Source organism: Varanus komodoensis, unplaced genomic scaffold (genome assembly GCF_004798865.1).
Source record: "Varanus komodoensis strain SLA01 unplaced genomic scaffold, ASM479886v1 scaffold35, whole genome shotgun sequence".
NCBI classification, from domain to species: Eukaryota; Metazoa; Chordata; class Lepidosauria; order Squamata; family Varanidae; genus Varanus; species Varanus komodoensis.
This window is the reverse complement of record NW_025335856.1, coordinates 3,253,322-3,273,714: the sequence shown is the minus strand read 5'-3', so window position 1 is coordinate 3,273,714 and position 20,393 is coordinate 3,253,322. Positions and strand designations below refer to the sequence as shown.

Genomic DNA, 20,393 nt, shown 5'->3' with positions numbered 1-20,393 from the left:
CGGTAGATTTGCAGCCCAGAAACATCTCTCTCCGCCTTTCCACCCTGCTTGTGGCCAGCCAGAATGGCAGCTGAATGCATCGTGCGGGAAGTTCAGCCAAGATGCCAGGGCCGCGGCCCTTCCGCTCCCCGCTGGCGTTGCCCACACCCCCTCACGTGGACGCACACGCCATCCGGCTCCATCTGGAGCAGGCACAGAAAAGGAGAGCCATGAGGTGGTGGGGGGACGGGGAGGAGAGGGGACTGGCCAGGAACAGGCCCCTGCAAGCCGCGGCCTGTTCCACCTGCGTGCGGTGGAGCCCCTTGAGCAAGGGAAGGGGGCAGCCCGTGTAAAAGGCAGAGGCGCTTCAGGGACAGGAGGGGCCTCTTGCCCAGTTCCCCCTTTCCAGGCAGGATTTCGTGTGTTCACCAGCACAAAGATGCAACACGAAACGTGTCAGCGTCACTTCCGCAGCCCAGATCCAAGCAGATCGCAAGCTCACAAGAATCCGAAATGGGTGACAAGCCAGGCTCTTTCCTACACCTCTCCGGCTAGCAGCCAGGGCTTGGCTAGCAGCCGCCTTGCATTCTGTGCCCAGTCCTTAGCTCCCGTGGCTGTGCTCAGGCCACACAAGCAAAATGAGTAACTCCAGGGGATGCTTCTGGGTGAGGCTCATACTGGGCAATAGCCCTGCCTCAACCCCTGCATTTTATAGGGGCTTGGGGCGACATTGCCCCCTATTTGCACCCCTCTCATGTTTCCCTACCGCTGTTGCTTCTATCCTTTCTCTTTAAAATGAAATCTAAAAGTTAAGGAAGGAAAGTCAAAAGAGCTATACAGTGGCTCCAGGTTGGTTGTGTTGTGCGGCTGCAGCCGGAATCTCTTCAGTGGGGGGTGCAGACCCTCTGGTGTGGGGCCACTGTTCATTCTGCCAGGGGTCCCGCTGCCGGAGGGATCTGCTTTCCCCCATCCTCGAGGGTTTGGCCATGTCCCAGCTTCCTCCCCACTCCAAAAGGCTGAATCACCTTTCCAAAGGCTTCCAAAGTCCGTGGCAGTGAACCGCTTCAGTTGAAATGGGTTGGCATTTTGGCCCCGCATCCATCGCTTCCGTCCCAGCCCCCAAAGCAAAGGTAGCCCCTGGCATCTGGCCCATGGGCTGAGAAAGGCTCAGCACCCCAGTTGAAGAGATGTTAAGGTTTAACTTGTCCGTGCCTGGCGATCCAGGAACGCACTCTTGCCTTAACGAATCCTTTGCTGGCTGGGCCAGGGTTCAAAGCAGCTGGGCACTTTGGAAAGAAGGGCAGGGATGTGTTTCTTCTGGCAGTCCTGGTCTAACTTAAGAAGTGCCCTCAAGGCTGAAATGAGGAGACACTGGCTTTCTTCAAAGCCTTCCTCTTTTCAGCTCAGGAGTCCTGCTTCTCTCTTCCTGCTTCCCCATCCAGCCAGTTGGTAAATCCTAAACTGGTGGAGAGCTGATGGAATTTGTCATCCCAGGACCAGGTTGGAGGAAGCTGCTCTCCTCTGCTTAAGGGGGCTGAATATCGGACTTGCTCTGATAGGCAGTGAGTTGCTTGAGGTTACCTGGGGTTACAGTGGGCCTAGCTGAATTCCCTCCACTGCCTCCTCAGCAGAACTATTTGGTAACTGATACAGCAGTGACTGTGGTTATTCCAGAGAGTTTATGGGGAGTTTAATGACCCCTGCAGCTTGTTTTCTGGTCTTGGCTTTTGATTCTCCAAGCCGGGAAGTAATCTCAGAATAAATTTTAAGGAGGAATCAATTAAGGCGTAAATAGCAATGAAAATCTCCACAGTGAGTAGGAGAGCACGCATTATGGGGGCGTGGGGCAAAGGGAGGCCAGGGCTGACTGGTGTACCATGAAACACGGAAGGGCGCACATCACGCCACGTATGTAGATTATTACCCAAGAGCGCGCCATAGAGCCTCCATGTTCAGGTGCAGTGTATCTGTGATCGCGAGATGTTGAGAAAGGTGTGGTTCAGGAATTGCCGCATCCCTTCAGCGCTGCAGCTTAGTCACTTTAACCCCTGCACATTAAACAGTCGTGTGCATACGAAATAGGCAGCTACCCTTTCACCTTGCCCCCTCCCCACCGCCATCCCATGCTGTTTTCGCATTTCTAATCTGCTACCACGACTTTTTAAGCGAGCATTTTCAGCGCACTTGAATCACAGCAGCGCCGTAACTGCAGGAACGGAAAGGAGCTCGCTTCTGCCAGCTCTGCACCCTCAACACCCACAACGCTTTGTGCAGTCGTCAGAGGGCCTCCGAACTCTGACGTGTTGCCCTCTTCAGACGCTGCTTAGATTCCCAGAGGGATCCACCTGGCTAAAGGAGCGCTCTGAGGGCTCCCTCTGTTACCAAGCAACCCCGCAACTGGCGTCGTTTGGCGCAGGGGTCTTTTAACGGCTCGGCTCGGCTTTCCTCTGGGACCACCTTGGGCATGCATGAGCCCTGGATGCAAACGGACCCGCAGGCTGCCTCTCTGTGTGACATCCCGAGCATCTGAAAAGGCAGCTGGTGCGTCGTGCTACTTTCTGGACTCACAGCTCTGTGTGGGTTGCAAGCTTGCGTTCCCACCGTGCGCACAACCGGGACGCTTTGTCCGTGGTTTTCAAGCCTAACTGCACTTTCCGCCTATCGCTCGGCTCCATGTGTACGTCTAACAATGCACTGTGCGCACACCTCTGCTCTTTGTGCGTATGGGCGTATTTGTGTCTCGTCGTGCGTCAGCATAAGTGATACACCACTGCCTCCCCCCTCGCCCCCCCCCATGCACTTTTATCTTTGTGTTCCCAGGCTACATTAATTGAATTGACATTGGTATGTTGATCAGGAGTCTGAAATTCCTGCAGATAAATAACGCTGCCAAAAAAAAAAAAAAGCCCATACAACCCAACACTCTGCGTCCCTGGATTTATTTTTAACTCTGCCAAAAATAGCTCTACCTCATCCGAGCTAAAGTTAGCTTCCCTGCAGTGTCGGCACAAAGAGATTTGGATGGAAGACGGGGGAGTGTTGGAGGCAGCACAAAACACATTGAACAGCGTTTGACTTCTTAAATGAGAAAGGCAGATGATCTGTTCTGTTTTACACAAGCTCTGTAAGGTGCTTTGCTTTCTTCCTCAGATATGTGGAAGCTGGCTGTACATGAGGGAAGTGCACTCTGGACAGGCTCAGAGATGCCCTTTCTGTGCCCAGACAGTTCCCATTGAAGCTCGTTGGGTGGTGGTGGTGGTTGTCATCGTCATTGTTGTTGCTGGCTTTTCCTGAAAAAGACTCCAGGCATCTTACAGCAAAAATTAAAGCATACAGAAATTTAAAACAGCTTCAAACAGTTATCCAGTACAATGCCATAACCTGGCACAAATTAAGAAGTTTGAGAGCAGAAGAAAGCATTAACCTCATGCTGAGAAATGATCAGGTTTGAGCCCAGAGAGCCATCTCCACCCAAGAAGTCTCCACCAAAAGCCCCAAATGGTATTCTGCTGAGCAAGGGCCTGGGAATGAGTTCAGCCCCAATTAAAATTAAAACTCAAACCAAGGATGACTGAAGCAATTGTCCGCCCAAATTAACCTTGGGACCAGGAGCTGGCCCTAATGAATCTAGTGGAATGTACAAGGGAAGTGAAGACAGTGCTTTGCGGAAGGTAAACCCAGAATTGGGCAACGCTTGTCTTTGCAAAAGCTGCTTCTGGGCCGCAGGAGTTCTACCGCTTTAATTCAGCTTTTGTGACGTTAGACTATGCCTGTCTGTAAATCATGGGCCCAGATTGAAGGAAGCAGCCTCTTGTGGGTTTTGCCTCTGCAGTTGCTTAGTACTTCAGAATTAGCTTAGAGTGCAGAATTTTCTGAGCAAGCATCAGCTTGGAAGTAGAACTCAGGTAAAAGAATAGCAGGAATCAGCAGGACCTGCTTTAGGGTTTCTTTGTTTTTCCAAATCCCCAAGCTCCCCCATTCATGGAAGCTAAGACCTTGTTCTGTGGAGTTGATGGACACTTAAAATTAAAGAAAAGTAAAGAGCATCTCTGAACATATGCTCAGTCTTGGAGCTGGAAGTCAGAAATGCTTGTTATTCATACTGAAAGCCAAGATATGAGACAGTACTTTATTTAATCACATATTTTTTTTCTGTTTCATAAGTTTGTTAGTAAAAATAAATGTATGATAACTGCAAATGCAGTGTCAGGCAAGTTGGGCAGTTTCAAAATTGTAATTGTGTTTTTCAGATGATTAACTCTAGCATGTCACTGAAATGCATCTGTGTCACAGATAGGGAAATGGAACTCAAAAAGAGAGTCCATGTGGTGTAGTGGTTAAGAGGGCGGGACTGGGACTCAGGAGATCTGGATTCGAGTCCCCACTTGGCCATGGAGCCCACTGGGTGACTTTGGGCCAGTCACAGACTCTCAGCCCAACCTACCTCACAGGGTTGTTGCTGGAAGTATAAGGCTGAGAGCCGAGAAGGAGAATGTTGTCATCTATTCTGAGTTCTTTAAAAAAGAGGAAAGCTGGGGTATAAATCAAATAAATAGGATGGCAACACTGAAGGTGCCTCTGCAACCACAGTGGAAAAGATAGGAATTCTGCTGAAACAGAGGAGTAGTTCTCAGCACCTCATGTACATTTCTTCGGCCTAAGTTCTGCCAGGTGATTCGATCACTGCTTCCTCAAGGAATAAGCCAAGAGAGTACCTAGCCTGAATCTTGAGGAAATCCCTCTGTAATCTAATCTTGCATGTTAAAAATGGTTTATTTATTTACTATATTTATAGCTTGCCTTTTTTTCCTTTCAAGGGACTCAGGGTAGCCTACATAATTCTCCTCATCCTAATCGTATCCTCACAACCACAGCCCTCCGAGGTTGGCTGGACCGAGAGCCTGTGACTGGCCCAGTGTTGCCATAGAGCTCCAAGGCTGAGCAGGGACGAGAACCTGGGCTGTATGGAACCAGGGTACCATACGAGCTCGCTCCCTTTTTTAGCTATATTGACTTGTTCTTCAATTCTGTTCGATATTTTCCCTCACTTGCTGCCAGCCACCTTGGGGTTCCCCCAGAAAGGGGAAATTTAAGTCTGTCCGATAAAAGAAGCAGAACTTGACACTGTTTTTTAAAAAAAGAAACAGCACTTTTCTTCCTGAAAAATGTTACTGTTTGGTTGATGAGTGTGTGCTTAGCGGGTCAGAATTCTGCTGTGTCTCTGAATATTCTGCAATGCTTATTCAGGCAGAGATGTCTGCCCTAAAGCAAGCAGAACTGCCCTCCCACACTGGGAAGTGGTCTGGAGGAGAGGGGGAAGGAAGCACCACAATTCTGGGTCATGAATTGCACCCTCACTTGCAACCTTCCAAGCTGCAGCCAGAAGTAATGACAGCATCTGATGCAAACAGCGGAAACATACCTGGAGCCCATTTGGTCTGTCACCAGGAATTTTACAGATTTGAGTCATGCTCTCTGTTGGTCCTGTTTGGAAAAGCAAGAGGTCAGCAAAGGAAGAGGCGCGTCCTTTTGGGAAGGGCCAGATTCCTGGTCAGGACTGTAGAACCTTTCCTTCCTGGTGGAAGCAAGGATGCCTGGCAAAGCACAGTTTTCCAGAAGATGCCGAAGAAATGCTTGTCAATGAAATTCAAGCTGATGCTGATGCTGCCTCTAACATGAGTGCAGACTTGGGAATAACATGTGGAAACGGAGCGGTCTTCCATGTGGCTGCTGAAAGCCCCACCAAATGCTCACTGTTTGGGGCCTTTCATTTCTTTACATGCTAAGGATGGGAGCTTTTGCTCCTTTCCGCAGGAATGTTGGTAGTTGTGCGTGCAAATAGGTCTGAGTGCAGGGTGGGGATTGGTGTGAGACCTCCTTAACGTCGGGGGGGGGGCTCTTTTTGCAAAGGCTGCGCAGCTTCTCCTCCCCAACTTTCCAATGAAGTGCGGGTGGTGCAGGTTATTGGTGGATGAATGCCTTGGTTTAAGCAGGACTGGACGGCCTCTGCCACCATCTCGCCGCTCGTCCTACGAAGACACCCACAGAGCTCCTACAGAGCAGGCCGTACCGCTGCTCCTGGCTTGGCCGAGTTGGGCAGCTTTCTCAACTCGACTGCCTCCCCACCGGTAGCCCATGGCCAGTTCCATGTGCCTGAGGAGAGAAGCCCCAGCGAGGCACACGCAAGCGAAGCCTTGGGATGAGGGACTGCAAGGCACTGCACAGCACCAGCTGACTCGACGGTCTGGCGACCGACCGCTTCGCATGCATCCTGGCCCCATCCGGTTTTCCTTGGAGCCTGAGCACAGCCGCACTCTGCATGTGGACTCTGGGAAGTCACTCAGCCCTGTTTCTGCGCTTCTAAAAAGCAAACACCTCCCTGCCCCGCTCCCACCCCGGCCTGAAATGTGAGCTTTCCACACACATCCTTCCCGCCCCAGTGATGCAATCCAGGCCTTTTGCTCTTTTTCAGCAGGTGGGGGGCTCTTGAAAGGCTCTCATGCGTTGCTTCCCTTGCTTCAGAGAGGAACAAGATGACCTCCCAGTGCTAGGGAAGTTGCTCCTTTGGCCAACGGTGCCCCCGCCCCTCCCATCCCCAAACGGCAGCGGAGACATGCAAAAATGTCCTTCTTGCTAAGATAAGAGTCATCGCTCCTCCCAGGAAGGAAACATTGCGCCGATTTCGACGTGCCCCGCGTCTGCTCCGGGCTCCTCCGCGCTGTGGTTACTGCACCGGGCCTGTTTGGGCAGGTCGCCACGGCAGCCGGGCTGCTGTGAGCGCAGCGGAGCCTCCCGTCGCGCTCCTCCCTGGCTGCCCCCTCGCGACGGCGCCCGACGCTTGGCCGTCCGCGCCTCCCTCGAGAGAGCCCTTCCGAGCAGGCCTGCCCGGGCTCTGTTCCACCTCCCCGCCTGATGTCAGAGCCGCTCAGGTGCCGTCAGCCCGCCGCGCGGCGCCCGCGCCCGGAGTGACAGCCCCGCCGCAGAGACCGTCCCGCAGACCCCCGCGAGCGGGAGCCGCGGAGCGGAGGCAGCCCAGCTCCCCAGACCGGGGCGCGGAGACCGGCCGGACCGCCCCCGCCAGCCAGCGGGACCCGGCAAACTTTCCCCTCCGGCCGGAGAAGCGCCCGCGGTCCGGCGCTGCGCGACGCGTGACGCCCCTGCGCCTCCCGGGTCTTGCTTGGCCACACAGAGCCCGTCGCCGCTGCCGGGGGCCGGCGCCTCTCTCCCTGGGCAGCCGCAGCCAAGTGGGCGTGGAGAAGAGCCCTCGGGTCCCATCCTCCCGCAGCTCCTCCGCGCATCTGCCTTCCTCGCAGAACGACCCGCGGGGTGCAGGGAGAGAGTCGGGGTGGCGGCCAGGCGTTCCCCTGCAGCATGCGGAATTCCTACACGGTCACCCTGCTCGAGGAGCCCCCCGTCTCCCCTTTCCCGGGCATGCCGAAGGACCTGCGGACCAAGACGCAAATGCCTGGAGCGCTGCTGGTCTCAACTTTCGTAGGTCTGGTTCTGAATAAGACTAAGGTACACCCCTCTCCTCCGCCATGCGCCCCACTCCCCAGGCTCCCCAACCTCGCTCGCGCCTCTTTCTCTGGCTCTGCCCAGGGCCACCAAGCGCTTGCAGGGCCAACGCTCGGACCCTGGGAAGGGGCACCTGTGTCCCCTGCGCTGCGGCTTGCGTAGCGAGGGATGCGGGCACGGCAGGCGTGCCACGGTGAGCCGCTGGGTCCCATGCCGCAAGGACTCGGGGCAGCTGCTAAAGCTTCCAGCCTGCGAGGGGGGGAAGCGATGGCATCGCCCCCCGGTGGGAAAACCAGCAGCGGGACCCGGGCCGCTGCCTCCTTGTCCCCCTCCTGTCTGGAAAACGGTGGGGAGAGGGCCACAGCCCGTGGCAGAGCCCCGGCGTTGCACCGAGAGTAGCTCTGGGCAAGGGTCTGCCTGAACACCGCGAAGCCTTTGCCCATCCCTGCAGTGAATAGCGAGGTGGCTGCCATCTGCTAGAGCTGGGAATGGGGGATCCACGCCCGCTCACCCTCTCCAGTTACCCACGCGGGGCTCAGCTCCCCCTTGCTGCCAAAAAGTAGGAGGAGGCGTGTGGGCAGGAGATCCGTGGGAAGAAGCCGGGCGTGATCGTGGAAGCGATTACTAAGCCGCCGTCTCCGTCCCCCATGACTTGTCCGCCAGCGTTTCCACCCGGCGGCTGAGCTGTCGTGCTGGAGAGAGCGGGCAGCCTGAAGCGCGCAGTGGGGGCCTAGAGACGGGCGCTCTGCGCGTCGGCTCGCTCCTTTTGGGGAGGGAAGGCAACCCGGGAAGTCGAGGATGGGACAAGGGAGGCAGAAAGTCGATTTGGTGGATGTCGGTAATCTGACAATGTAATTTAAAAAGCTTTCCCACAGCGGGAGAGAGAGACAGACAGAAAATTAGGCTGCTGAAAAGCATGCTTGGGACAAAACCAGGAGCGGATTACTGTGAAAAGACACTTGTGATCTCATTGCTGGTGGTGATCCCAAATTCCCAGGTTGAGCGGCTGCTCCACCCGCGAACCTGAGGTCCGTCCGCCCCCAACCAAGAGAGAACGTTCTCAGATAACCTCCGTGGATTAGTTTGCCCGCTGACCCCTCTTGTCATGTTCAAAGCCATTCCGTGCATACTCTGACGTAAGAAGTGTGCGTGCCCGTCTCTCTCTCTCTGAGAGAGAGAGAGAGAGAGAGAGAGAGAGAGAGAGAGAGAGAGAGAGAGAGAGAGAGAGAGAGAGAGAGAGAGAGAGAGGAGAAACTGTCTTCTGAATGCCAGGTGAGTTTTGGAGAGGGGAGAGGCGCTCCAGGACAGCTGGGTTCCTCGGCAGTTGCTCCGAGTCTTTCCCCTCCGCCTCCCCCCGTTACGCAGCCGGAGCCTTCCTGACCTTGTTGGGCCGGTGCCCTTTGGGACTCCTTTGTTTCAGCCTTACGTAAGAGGCGCCCTGCGGAGGCAGCACCTGCGGCTCGGGGCAGGTCAGCACCTTGTCCTCCCTGTGAATGGGGCAAGGAGTTATGTAAGAGCTGTCAGTACCTATCGGCTCGGAGCCTTCCTGCTCGGCTTGGCTCCGGAGAGAGCTCGTGGAGCTGGCTGGGGAAGGGAAGCAGGGACCGAGCTGTGGCCCGCAGAGCTGAATCGCTGCCTCCCTGGGGAAGCAGCAGAGGAAGAGGCGGCCGCCGGCCAACGGGGCAGACCTGGGCTTGCTTCCTTGGGGCAAGAGCAGGACGCATGCCATGGAGATTCCCCAAAAGGCAGCGCTCGGTGCCCGGAACAAGAGCTGGGAGGCTCCAGCCAGCGCAGGACAGCCGCACAAACAGGGCTGTGATGGACTGCAGCCCCCCAGCCCACCCCACCCCACAATCCATGGGTGCATTGCAGTTGACCACGGCTCAGTGCGTGTGCCCAGCTTTGGCGCCCACGGGCTGTGTCAAGCCATGTGCAATGTCAGGGACCACCCACACACGTGAATGCTGTTTAAAGGAAACGTCAACTCTCCGGCTCTGCCAGGGAGGGGATGAGGGAGGGGACGTTGGGAAATATTCTTCGCTCAGAGCGTGTCCAGTGGGAGGCACCCTTGGGACTTTTGACTGCCAGTGGCACCAAAACTCTTCTGGGCCAGCCTTCAGCTGCCGTGGCAGGAACCCCGGCCCAGCAGGACAGAAGTGCCACGACATATTCCTGCCCATGTTCCCCAGCAACTGGTGTCCAGAGGCAGATATCTCCATTGCTCAAGGAGGCCTACAGCCATCCTAACTCATGGCCACCCATAGCCTTTCCCCCTCCTTTTCCTTGACATGCAGAAGAGTTCTGCAGAGCATGCATAAACTGCCTCTCCCTCAGCAAGCCTCCACCCAGCTGGGAGAAGTGCTGGTGCTCGGAAGAAGCTTGCTGTTTGCATGCAAATCATTCCGGGTCCAGTGCCCAGCATCTCCAGGACCTCCAGGAAAGACTCCCCCCCCCATTCTTTGGAATCCCTGTAGAGTCTTCACTAAGGGCCAGTTTTAGCAAGCTGGTGCCTTCTAGAAGTTTCGTTCTGCTTCTCCTATCATTCCCGACCATTGGCCATGCTGGCTGAGGATGATAGGTGCTCTAGGCCCACCAGGTTGGCTACCCTTGTGCGAAGCACAGTAAGCCATGTTCACCTATAGGCTGACTCCAATCCCGGCCACTTCCCGCAATCCTACAAGAGGTCGAAGTCACAAAGATTTTCATGGTGGCTCAGCTTCAGTGCGCTGCAGTGTCCAGTAACTACACTGTCGGTCCCTGATTGTGCATTTGTCTCTGTGGACGTATGAGTGAGACGGGCCTGTTGGTGTGGGACTCCTCCGCCGCCCCAGGCTCCTCTCCTAGCGCAAGGTGCAGATGCTTCAGGGTCAAAAGCCCCTACCCCGCCAGCAGCCCTCTCCCGCTTCCTCTGGCTCTGCTGCACGATCCATCTCAGCCCTGCCTTTGGCCCAGAGTGGAGGAAAGCCCGCTGGCTCCTCCCGGATGCCTGGGAGATGCCGCACTCCCCAGACACTCTCAGTTCCTGGTCCTTCCCTTGAGGAATTTCCCTTGGGTAGGGAAAAGCCTTGGGAGAGACACGGAGGGAGCAGGGCGGGGCCATCCTGGAGAGCCCCAAACCTGAGACAGCCTTTCCAAACGTGCTTGTTGGCTGACATTTCTCCCTGCCTCGGGTGAAAGTCTAGCTGTGTTCAGAGATGGTGTGTGTGAGAATGGCTCTTGGCATAAGGCTTTGGGGTGAGCTGGTGGTGTGCTGCCCATAAGACCCATAAGCCATCATCTCCCAGGGAAGTTGTCGCTGTTTCGTCCTCATGTCCACATCCCAGTGTACCCATTTTATTCGGACAACAACCCTGTGAGGTAGGAGAAAGGGACTTTCCCAAAGTCACCCGCTGAGTGTCCGGGTGGAGATTTCAACCCAAGTCTGCCCCGGCGAGGCTGGGAACTCCAGCAGCGCTGGCCCTGTCAAATCTTTCACAGGTGAATTCAATATTTTGAGCGACAAGCCCCTCGTTGCACTAACAACACCAAACATGGGGAATAATACCGAAAACAACACAAGCGCTTAAGAAGTCTTTCCAAGCATCACTGTTGGGCCAAACAGTCGGGCGCATGCCGGGGCTTCGTCTGCCCCACGTCTTGATCGCTAACCAAGCTGGGCCACCTCTCCCATCACTCTGCTCAGCAGCCCATTATCCTTGGCAAGGCGCCTTCCCTTGGCTGCAGATATTAGTAGGTGGGCAGTGTGGCGGGGAGGGCAAAGCGGGACAGGATTCAGCTGGGATTCGGTCTCGTCTGTGTCGCCACAGCCCCCCCTCCCCACACGTGGCAGGAGCCTGCCTTGTGAGAGCCAAGCGTGTGTGTGCGGCGCTGGAGCTGGTCTATTCTGGGCTGTCGTCAGGGACAGGCGAGTGTGCGACTCGCCTCCTACACATGCTGCTATTTTGGAGCTGCTGGCACTGCCGCCCCCCCCTCCCCAAAGCCCTCCGCGGCTGTTCCTGGGGGGCGGGCGGCCGTGCAAGTGGCTCAGCAGCAAAGGCACCCCCTTAACCCACCCAAGCCCAAATCGGGGGCCGGCAGCGAGGAAGCGAAGGAGTGAGAGCCCTTCCCCGGGCACCTGCTCCAGAGAGCTGCCTGCCTTGGAAGGGGGCTGGCTCTGGGTCGCTCCAGCCAGAGCGGGGCAGGCCAGGGGTCCTTTCAGGACAGCACCGCTCCTCGGTTCCTTATCCTGCCATCCGGCACACCGAGCTGCTCAGCCTGTGAACTCGGCAGCTTCATTCAACCAGGGCTAGGCAACCGGGGCCCACCGGATGTTTCAGACCCCGCCTCTCAGGACCCCCGCCTGTTGGCTTCCTTGGCTGGGGCTGATGGAACGGCAGTCCGAAGCATCTGAGCACAGCCAGGTGCTCGCCCCTTGCACCAACCCATCAATAGGCCTACAGCTCTCCAGAATCTGGCCCGTCCTTAACAAACAAAATCCTCTGAGCCAGAGACAGTTGCAAAGCTTCACCCTTCCTTCCTGGCAACGCGCTCCCTCCTACGGAGACGCCTTCACCCTGAAATCCATTGCTGGCCCTCACAGGCTGCGTCCAGGGGTTTTCCCAGGCGCAAGCAACACCATGGGCACCCTGGGTATGTGAGAGACCTCTGTGGCACCAGCACGTTGCGCTCGCTCAGTGGATCACTGCTTTGGTGCCCTGGTCTCACACCTGCGCATCTCAGGCTGTGTCTTATTCAGCAAAAACGTCTGCTTCATGTCTATCGGCTATGGCAGTGCCTCTTGCCTCCAGATGTCTTTGGACTGGAGCTCCCAATTTCTGACCATTGGCCAAGCACTGATGCTGATGGGAAATGATAACCAAGAACATTATTCTCCAATTCATCCTCACAACAGCCCTGCAAAGTAGGTTTGTTTGAGAGACAGTGACTGGCCCAACGTCACCCAGTGAGATTCAGGACCTAGAGGGACTCAAATCCGGATCTCCTGAGTCCCAGCTCAATTCTTTAACTGTGCCACACTGGCTTTCTAGAACAAAGGTGGTCTAGAGAATGCAGAATGCAGCATTCTCACATGCAGTGTGTCCTTCTCTCTCCACAGAATTCCAAAACAGTGCAAGGCCTGACAGGTCTTCGAAACCTCGGAAACACCGTAAGTCACTTCTTCTCCCTCCTTCTACCGTGCACACTTGAAAAGTGTTTTCATCACCCACAGAAAACCCTGGGAGTTGCAGTTCTGTACTGAAAAATTCTCTGCAGCCTCAGAACTACAGCATCCAGGGGTTTGGGGGGGGGCGGGGGGGGGGGGGGGCGGCTGTGAAAGTGGAATACTTTGTGTAGCATTTGTACAGCGCTTTTGGCTATTCTTCAAAGTGCTTACTGTATAACAACGCTGTCAGTCAGGGGTGCTGGACTTGATGCAATCTCCGGGCTGGATTCAGTTGTGAAAGATGTTTGGAGGGAGAGTTGAATTCCACTCGTGGGCGGAACCGAAGGGAAAGGGGCGGAGCAAAGCATCTGCCCAGAGGAGCCCAAGGTGCCCCCTGCCAGTGCTGGGGAGGGAAAACAGTAGGCAGGAAAGCACGAAGTGGCCGCTGGTGGGGCCAAAGGGCATGGCCAGAATTTCTGCCCTCCGGCTGCCAGGTGGGCACCTACCTCCTTCATCTCTTTGATCCTTTTATGCAGCCATCTCTGCGCACCCATTTCCAGCCCTAACTGTTCCCAAAGCACTTTGCCCTTCCCACAGCAGATCCGGAATACAAGCTGCTGTTGATGGAGACAAACAGTGACTATCGTGTGGTGACTGTCGTTTTCTTCCCCCCAAGTGGGTGTGGGGCAACAGTGGCAAAGCAGGGGGTGGTCCTGGGGGCAAATGCCCACCCGCAGGTCCAGCAGGTGCACAGAAGTTTCGGACCACTCCCAGCCCAGAAATCTCCCAGGGACAGAAACGGTGAAAGTTTGGAGGCACGTGGTCCTCTTTCTAAGCCCTTCTGCTTCGGAGAGCAGCTTAATGGCAAAAGCACACTCTGCATGCAGAAGGATCCCGGACCGGTTCTGGGGATTTCCATTTCTTAGCAGGTGATGAGAGGGACAGTTCAGCTGGCCAGTTAACAAGGCACCCAGCCTCTTATGCTCACGGACGGCAACCACCCTTCTTCAGCATCCTCCACCCAGCCTACCAGGATTTCCTGCTGCTCCACATGGCAGGAATTACCCCCATAATGCAGATGGATGACTGAGGCCGAGACAGTGTCTCTCACATGAGACACTGGCAGAGCCAAGATTCAAACTGGGAGCTTCCCAGTTCATGGTCTTCCAGACCACACTGCACAAAAATGCTTTTTAAAAAACGGAGTATAGGAAACAAGGCGAGTAGGTCACTTAGACACGGTTATTCATTCCATCTCGGTCCTGCCCAGTAAGCAAAGAGCTCAGGGTGGCTCACGGCCATCCACGTGTCTTCGGAGAGAGAACCTGGCTTCTGCACAGGGCAGGCCGCTGACTGGGGAGGCCTCCCCAGCTGCTTGCAGGCAGCGCTGCTCAGCGCCAACTTCCTCTCTCCTGAGGTCACCTTGTCAGCGGAGCTGGCACGGCGGCACGGTCTTTCCAGGGCTGGTTCATCAGGCTTGGGGAGGCCCAGGGCAAGGGTGTGCACCTCCGAGTGTGTGGGAAGCTGGTGGTGCACCCGCCACTTCCCTCAGTGCACCAACCTGCAGCCCACAACCCGTACCTTCCCTGGCTGGTTGGGTGGTTGGTGCATTAGCAGCTGCAACGGGGTTTTGCAAGCCTCGCCTCGGATGTTATTTATACCTTGGTTCCTCTTCTTTGCCAGCGTTGCTGGGAATCCCCACCACCAGCACCGGCACCCACTGGGGTTTTCTCACGTGCCCACAGAGAGAAAAGGGCTGCGTGCAAGATACTTGTGTAAGCGTCTCGGGAGACAGCCTCATGCATCCCACCCAGCCTCAGGCACGTGGGCCGAGCCGGCCTGATGTCAAATTGGTGTTTCCATGTATCATGCAGGGTTGCTGCTGCTGTTTTTAAGCAGATCTCCTCCACTGGGGAGAGGGCGGAGAATTCGCAGAGGGGGGTTTAAACCTTCCCTCCCTTGCCACTGCTCTGAGGGAACCCCACTTCTGGTATTTGCTGGGAGGGTCCCCATTGGCACCCGTGGGTGTCTTTCTCCCTCAGGACTGGAGCAAGGAGGAAATGGTTACAGTTTTCCTCCCACGCAGCTGATGCAATCTGCTTTTTTAAAAACTCGCACATTAAATGCAAAGAGGCGTTTAACCTCGCTTGTAGGTTTGCCCCTTGCCACCCAGTGGCTCTGTATGCACACCACGGAAAGATGAATCCCCCTTGCAGAACTGACAATAACTTTTCAGAAAGCTAATTTTTTCTCAAACTATAAACCATATAGCCTGTGTTTCATTTCTTACAAGCACACTTCTCTCACACAAACACAATGCAGACTTGCAATAGTAAAATTTAGATTAAGTACTTCGAGGCATGTCCATAATCTAACTTTTACTATCTGCTGCAAGTCTGCTGGCCCAAGATCAACCAGGAAGCTTCCTGACCTGAGTGGGAGATTTGAGAAGGGGGGTGACATTTATCTTCATTCATTTCTCTGTGAGTCTTGTACCTTGGCCAGCCAGATTCATCAGAGCACAAGCATCTGTCCTTGTGTGGAGTCACTCCATCAAGCCAGCGAAGACCGACAGCATCTTCCCCATCCTGGTGACCCCCAGTAATGTTAGACTGCAACTCCCATCATTCCAACCCAGCAGGATGGGAGAGACCTCCCTACCCATCTGAAGGGCATACAATTGGAAGAGGATAGACCAGGGCTGCTTGCTCAGCTCTGCAGGGGTCCAGACAGCTGTGCTGAGTGGGATTTGTAGTCCCACACAACTAGAAGGTGTCAGGTTGGGGATGTAAAGAACCAGGTATGCTCCATCCCTCCATTGTCCCAGGCTTGGCAGACCTCGGCTCACTCGTGTCCCCTGCTTCTGCCTCCCACAGTGCTTCATGAACTCCATCCTGCAGTGCCTCAGTAACACCAAAGAGCTTCGGGACTACTGCCTGCAGAACCAGCACGTCCGTGACCTGAACAATAACAGCCGCATGCAGATGGCGCTCATGACAGGTAAGAGCTCGGAGGGCTGGCTGCACCCGCATACACGCCAGCGTCCCCAGAAGCTCCCCTTTCTCAGGGTCTCTTGCAGGCAGTCTTAAGCATCTGGGGGCCCAGGAAGGGGATGGAGCTGAAGGGTGTGCATCAGGAAGGAAAGCTGCTGGTTGCTTTGCAGCCAGGCAGAAACAAGAAGTGAGCCTCAAAGAGTACAGAGATATGAACTACGAGGCCGTCCTTTGGGTTTGGGTGTGGCGCTCTCCTTTTTCTCTCCCCTCCCAAACAGCAGTCTTGCATCGCAGGACCAGATAAGTCTCCTCTGTGCATCTCCTGCCTCCTGGAGCTGCCCTGCTGCATGTAGGTAGCCAGGGAAGCAAGCACCGAGTATTCAAGCTGCGAAAAATTGCATCCCGGTTGCAAAGCAGATGTTCATGCACAATTAATTGCACGCTTAAGAAGTTTGAACATCTTTCTTTTGTCTTTTTGTTTTTAAATGTTATCAGTGCCTGGCTCTCGGTTTGTCCTTACAAAGCTGCAGCTTGAATACCACCCCATCTCAAAGAGGAGCTAGGAGCAGTATCTGCATTTCACCACACCTTGGGCGCTTGCCAATCCTCCAGGGTCTGACCCTGGACGCAGGGAAATGGATGCAGCAAAAGGTGGAGGTGTTTTGAACCCCAAAGCAGAGGTCATGCACCTGTCTCAGCATAAGGGCCGAATTCCATTTCAGAGAAGCCTTTTTCGGAGAGCTAGATTCCAGCAAGCAGGACTTGGGCCTTTTCCGTTCCTAGCTCTGCCCCTTCTTCAAAGCAGCATTTCAGCCTTTAGAACCAGGGGGAAATGTACACAAGCTGGGATGCCAGCCAGTTATCAGAGGTTGAGGGAAAATGTTGGGGGAATGGGCAGCTCAAAAGAGTTAGAGTAAGTCCTGGCCTGACGTGCTGGGACCTGCCCTGGTGCGTCTCCACCCAGAGCCTCAGAGGCTGGGGGACGTGTGCCCCACACAAGTTACCCGGAGCAGATGGGGTATTTTCTGCACTTGTGTGCCGCTGTCAAATATATTGCTCTCCTGTAAGGAAGCTAACCTGGGATTCTTTCTCTCTCCACTCTGCCCACCCGCTGTCCCTCTCCTCCTGCCTTCCTCCTCCTCTTCCAATGCCTTCTCCTCCTCCAGAGTTTGCCAAGCTCATACAGACTTTGTGGACATCGTCCCCTAACGAATCCGTGAGTCCTTCTGAATTCAAGACACAGATTCAAAGATATGCCCCCCGCTTCGTTGGTTACAAGTAAGAGAGCTTCCCACCTCCTCCCTTTTCACTTCCGATGGACAGTCATTGATCAGACAGTGGGTGGGTTCAGTTATCCCATTAAAATCCCAAGAGTGCTTGCAGCTTGCCATAATCTTTCGGTTCTCTTCTGGACCGTTCCTGCTGACAATCTGGCAAAGGGATTAGGGGAGCACGGCTGGTGCCCATTTTCTTCGGAACAAGTTCTACTGAACATTGTAGGAGTTGTTTCTGGGCACACAAGGCCAGGATCAGGCCGGTTGCTGCCAGCTCATGCACATGCAGGGCCAGAGGGAAGGGGCTTGCAGGCCAGACTCAGTGGGGCTTAACTCTCCTTGCTCCTGCTGCAAAAGGCCTCTCCCTGGGTCACGTTTCCCCCAGTTCTGGGAGCAGAACCTCATTCGAGAGTCCTGGAAGGCCACCGGGTCCAGCCCGCTGCTGTTGCAGGACACCACGTCACACCATCCTGCTCAGGATGAAACTAGGATGAAGGCAAATCAGCTCCTTGCGCACATGTGCCACCCCGATGTGCCATTCATGGGACCTTCCCTGCACCTCCGGAGGGGTGGCCTAAAGCGCACGTTTCTCCTCTCTGCAGCCAGCAGGACGCCCAGGAGTTCCTGCGGTTCCTCCTTGACGGCCTCCACAGTGAGGTGAACCGAGTGCTGGTGCGTCCCAAAGGCAGCAACGACAACTTGGACCACCTTGCGTGAGTCACAGGGAAGGGCTGGAGAGGGATGGGGCAGATGCCACTGGCACCAAGCTTGCCCGGGCAAGGCTGCCGGTCTCTGTAAACCCACCTGGCTGGCTCCCAGCCGCGAGGGCAGCGAGATCCAGGTGGATCAGACCCTCCTCTTTCTTGCAAGGAATGCTTGCAAGAGCTTAAAAGCTGCGCGAGATCAGACAAAGGTCTATCTCGTCCGGGACTCCGTTGCAACAGTGGCCGGCTGAATGCCCCACTCGTAGCCCACAAGCAGGACAAGGGGGCATTGCATCCCCTTGCTTTGGTAGCCCTTAAAGACAGCTGCAATGCTCGCTCTTTCAGGGTAGGTTCCGCTGTTGCCACCCGAGAGGATCCCCATCCACCGCCGCCGCCGCCACGAGTCTCTGCAGCCTGCATTTAAAGCTGCCCAAGTTGGGGGCCAGTGCTCCCCCTTGGCAGCATGCTGGTCTGGGGAACCCCAGAGAGCAGGATTGGGACCCTGAGCTTGAGGGCTTTGAGGCTGGCTGCCTTTGGCACGAAAGAGCCTGGAGCCCGCGGGGGAATGGTGTTGTTCACCTTTTCTCCATCTCTCCTCTTCCAGTGACGATGAAAAAGGCAGGCAAATGTGGATGAAATACCTGGCTAGAGAAGACAGCCGGATTGGAGGTAAGTGCTGAAATCAATGGCAGGCAGAACGGGGGGGTTGGGGGGAGTCAGGGTAGCCACTCGCAGATGGGGGAGCAGGAGAGAAGGGGGTCAGGTCCATTATTTGTGGGGACTTTGAGCAAAGGCTTAAATCCCACACTTTTTACTGAGATACGAACGCCAGTCAGGGAGAACTTTTAAGGGCCAAGTCCTAAGGGGTGGGCAGGGGATGCAGTCCAAGGAGGCAGCTGAAAGTCCAACGGAAACAACAAGCATTGGGTCAGCAGGCCTAAAAATACATAGACAGCATCCCTCCCCCTGCCATGTACACACAACACACACACAGAGGGAGGGAGGGAGGGAGGGAGGGAGAGGTCAACAGAGGATAGCTAAATTCTGCCCTGGACCTGAGAAGCAGCTTGCTAAGTGCGGCCAGATAAGGGCTGGACTGGCCACTCCATCTCTTGGCTGGCTGGTTAGTGTTCCTACTGTGGGAAAGGAGTTGGATTTTCAGACAACGGTTCCAGGGGCTTTTCTGACTGGGCCTCTCCCTCGGCCCCCCTTCTGATTCCCCAACCTTTCTGCCCCCTCAGATCTTTTTGTGGGGCAGCTGAAGAGTTCACTGACCTGCAGTGTGTGCGGACACTGCTCTACAGCCTTCGACCCCTTCTGGGACCTGTCCCTGCCCATTGCCAAGGTAACCCCACCCCCTGCAGGGCATCCCAGCCCACCTTTGGCTTCCTCCCCCCCCCAACTCAGCACTTCTGGCTTAACCGCACCCTTGGGGGGCACATCTGTGTTGTTGCAGAAGAGCTACGGGGAGGTGAACCTGATCGACTGCTTAAGGCTCTTCACCAAGGAGGACATCCTGGACGGAGATGAGAAGCCTGTAAGGAGCCACGCAAGGCGCATGTCCAGATGGGAAGGGGGGGGAGGCGGGCAGCGGGAGAGGAAGAACAGGGGGATCTGGAACCCACCTTGTGGGCCAATAGCACTTCTGAACGCTGTCATTTATAGGATGGCAACTTTCTGCCAGGCAAGCTCTCAGGGTTGCATTTCCAGTGGTGGGGAGGACCAAGGCAAAGGGGGGGGGACCCAAAATAGCAGTATATTTTAACTTAAACCTATATATATATACACACACATGTGCCTGTATCCTGAGATGGTCTTCGATGCCCTTCTCTGGAAACACCCACTGAAGGAAGGGGCTACTGCAACAGGCCCTTTCTCACGGTGGCTCCCTGCTTGTGGAAGGAGCTCCCCAGGAATGCTTGCCTGGCACCACCACTGTGCTCTTTCCAGCATTCTCTGGTTTCCCAGGGGGTTAGTTTTTCGGTGTCATTAGGAAATCCAGTGCTGTGCTTTAAATCTCGATGCTGCTGCTAAGTTTATATCTGACTATTATATTTATTTTATCCTGCAGTTTTAAAATCTTTTATATTTATTTTATGATGTTGTATTTCATGGTTGTAATTGCGGCAAAGTGCCTGGAGGGCTTTGTCTGTTGGGAGGTACAGAAACACAATGGAGAGAGGGAGAGGGAGGGAGGGAGAGGCGAGCCTCCCATCTCTCAGCACAGCGCAAAGCCGCAGGGCGCTTTCCGGCTCATCATGGTTCCTTCTCTCCTTCCAGACCTGTTGCCACTGCAAGGCCCGGACAAAGTGCATGAAGAAGTTCAGCATACAGAGGTTCCCCAAGATCCTGGTGCTGCGTATCCTTTCCCCTTCTCTGCAGACACGGCTCCATCCGGAATCCCCGGATAGCAAGGGAGTCACAAGCAGGGCATTGAGTGTGTGTGTCTTGTGTGGGCCATTCCGCAACAAAGTCAGGGCTTTCCGCAGGGTGCAGAATTCTGTGCCCGGAACCCTCATTCAGGTGTGACCTCAAATCTGCGCAAGATTCTCCTTGGCAGAAATTTGGGGAGGCTGTGGAATGCATGAACAACGCCTGCTAAAATCATGAAAGCCCAGCCTGGTGGACCAGGGTGATGGGCCTCCAATGCAATACCATGAGGGACAGCATGGCACAGTGGTTAGAGTGAGGCATGCCGGCCAGGGAGAACTTAGTCCTATAGTTCCTGGGTGGCCTATCCCATCATTCTGTCTCCCAAGACTACTCACTGGGTAGCTGTGAAGGG

General features: G+C 55.2%; 1 protein-coding gene across 5 annotated transcripts in view; it reads left to right on the top strand.

Moving 5' to 3' along the window:
• The window catches only part of USP2 (ubiquitin specific peptidase 2), a 50,797-nt gene that overhangs the window by 24,647 nt on the left and 5,757 nt on the right, over positions 1 to 20,393 (top strand). For 4 of the 5 annotated variants that reach the window (XM_044439553.1, XM_044439551.1, XM_044439552.1 and 1 more), the window contains 8 exons: positions 12,590 to 12,640; positions 15,514 to 15,637; positions 16,797 to 16,908; positions 17,507 to 17,617; positions 18,213 to 18,277; positions 18,850 to 18,953; positions 19,065 to 19,145; positions 19,889 to 19,967. In XM_044439553.1, the coding sequence (XP_044295488.1) occupies positions 12,590 to 12,640; positions 15,514 to 15,637; positions 16,797 to 16,908; positions 17,507 to 17,617; positions 18,213 to 18,277; positions 18,850 to 18,953; positions 19,065 to 19,145; positions 19,889 to 19,967 (727 nt within the window). Of the gene's footprint in view, positions 1 to 6,941; positions 7,498 to 12,589; positions 12,641 to 15,513; positions 15,638 to 16,796; positions 16,909 to 17,506; positions 17,618 to 18,212; positions 18,278 to 18,849; positions 18,954 to 19,064; positions 19,146 to 19,888; positions 19,968 to 20,393 lie in introns of those variants that run through there. The other variant, XM_044439554.1, reaches the window with a different exon arrangement.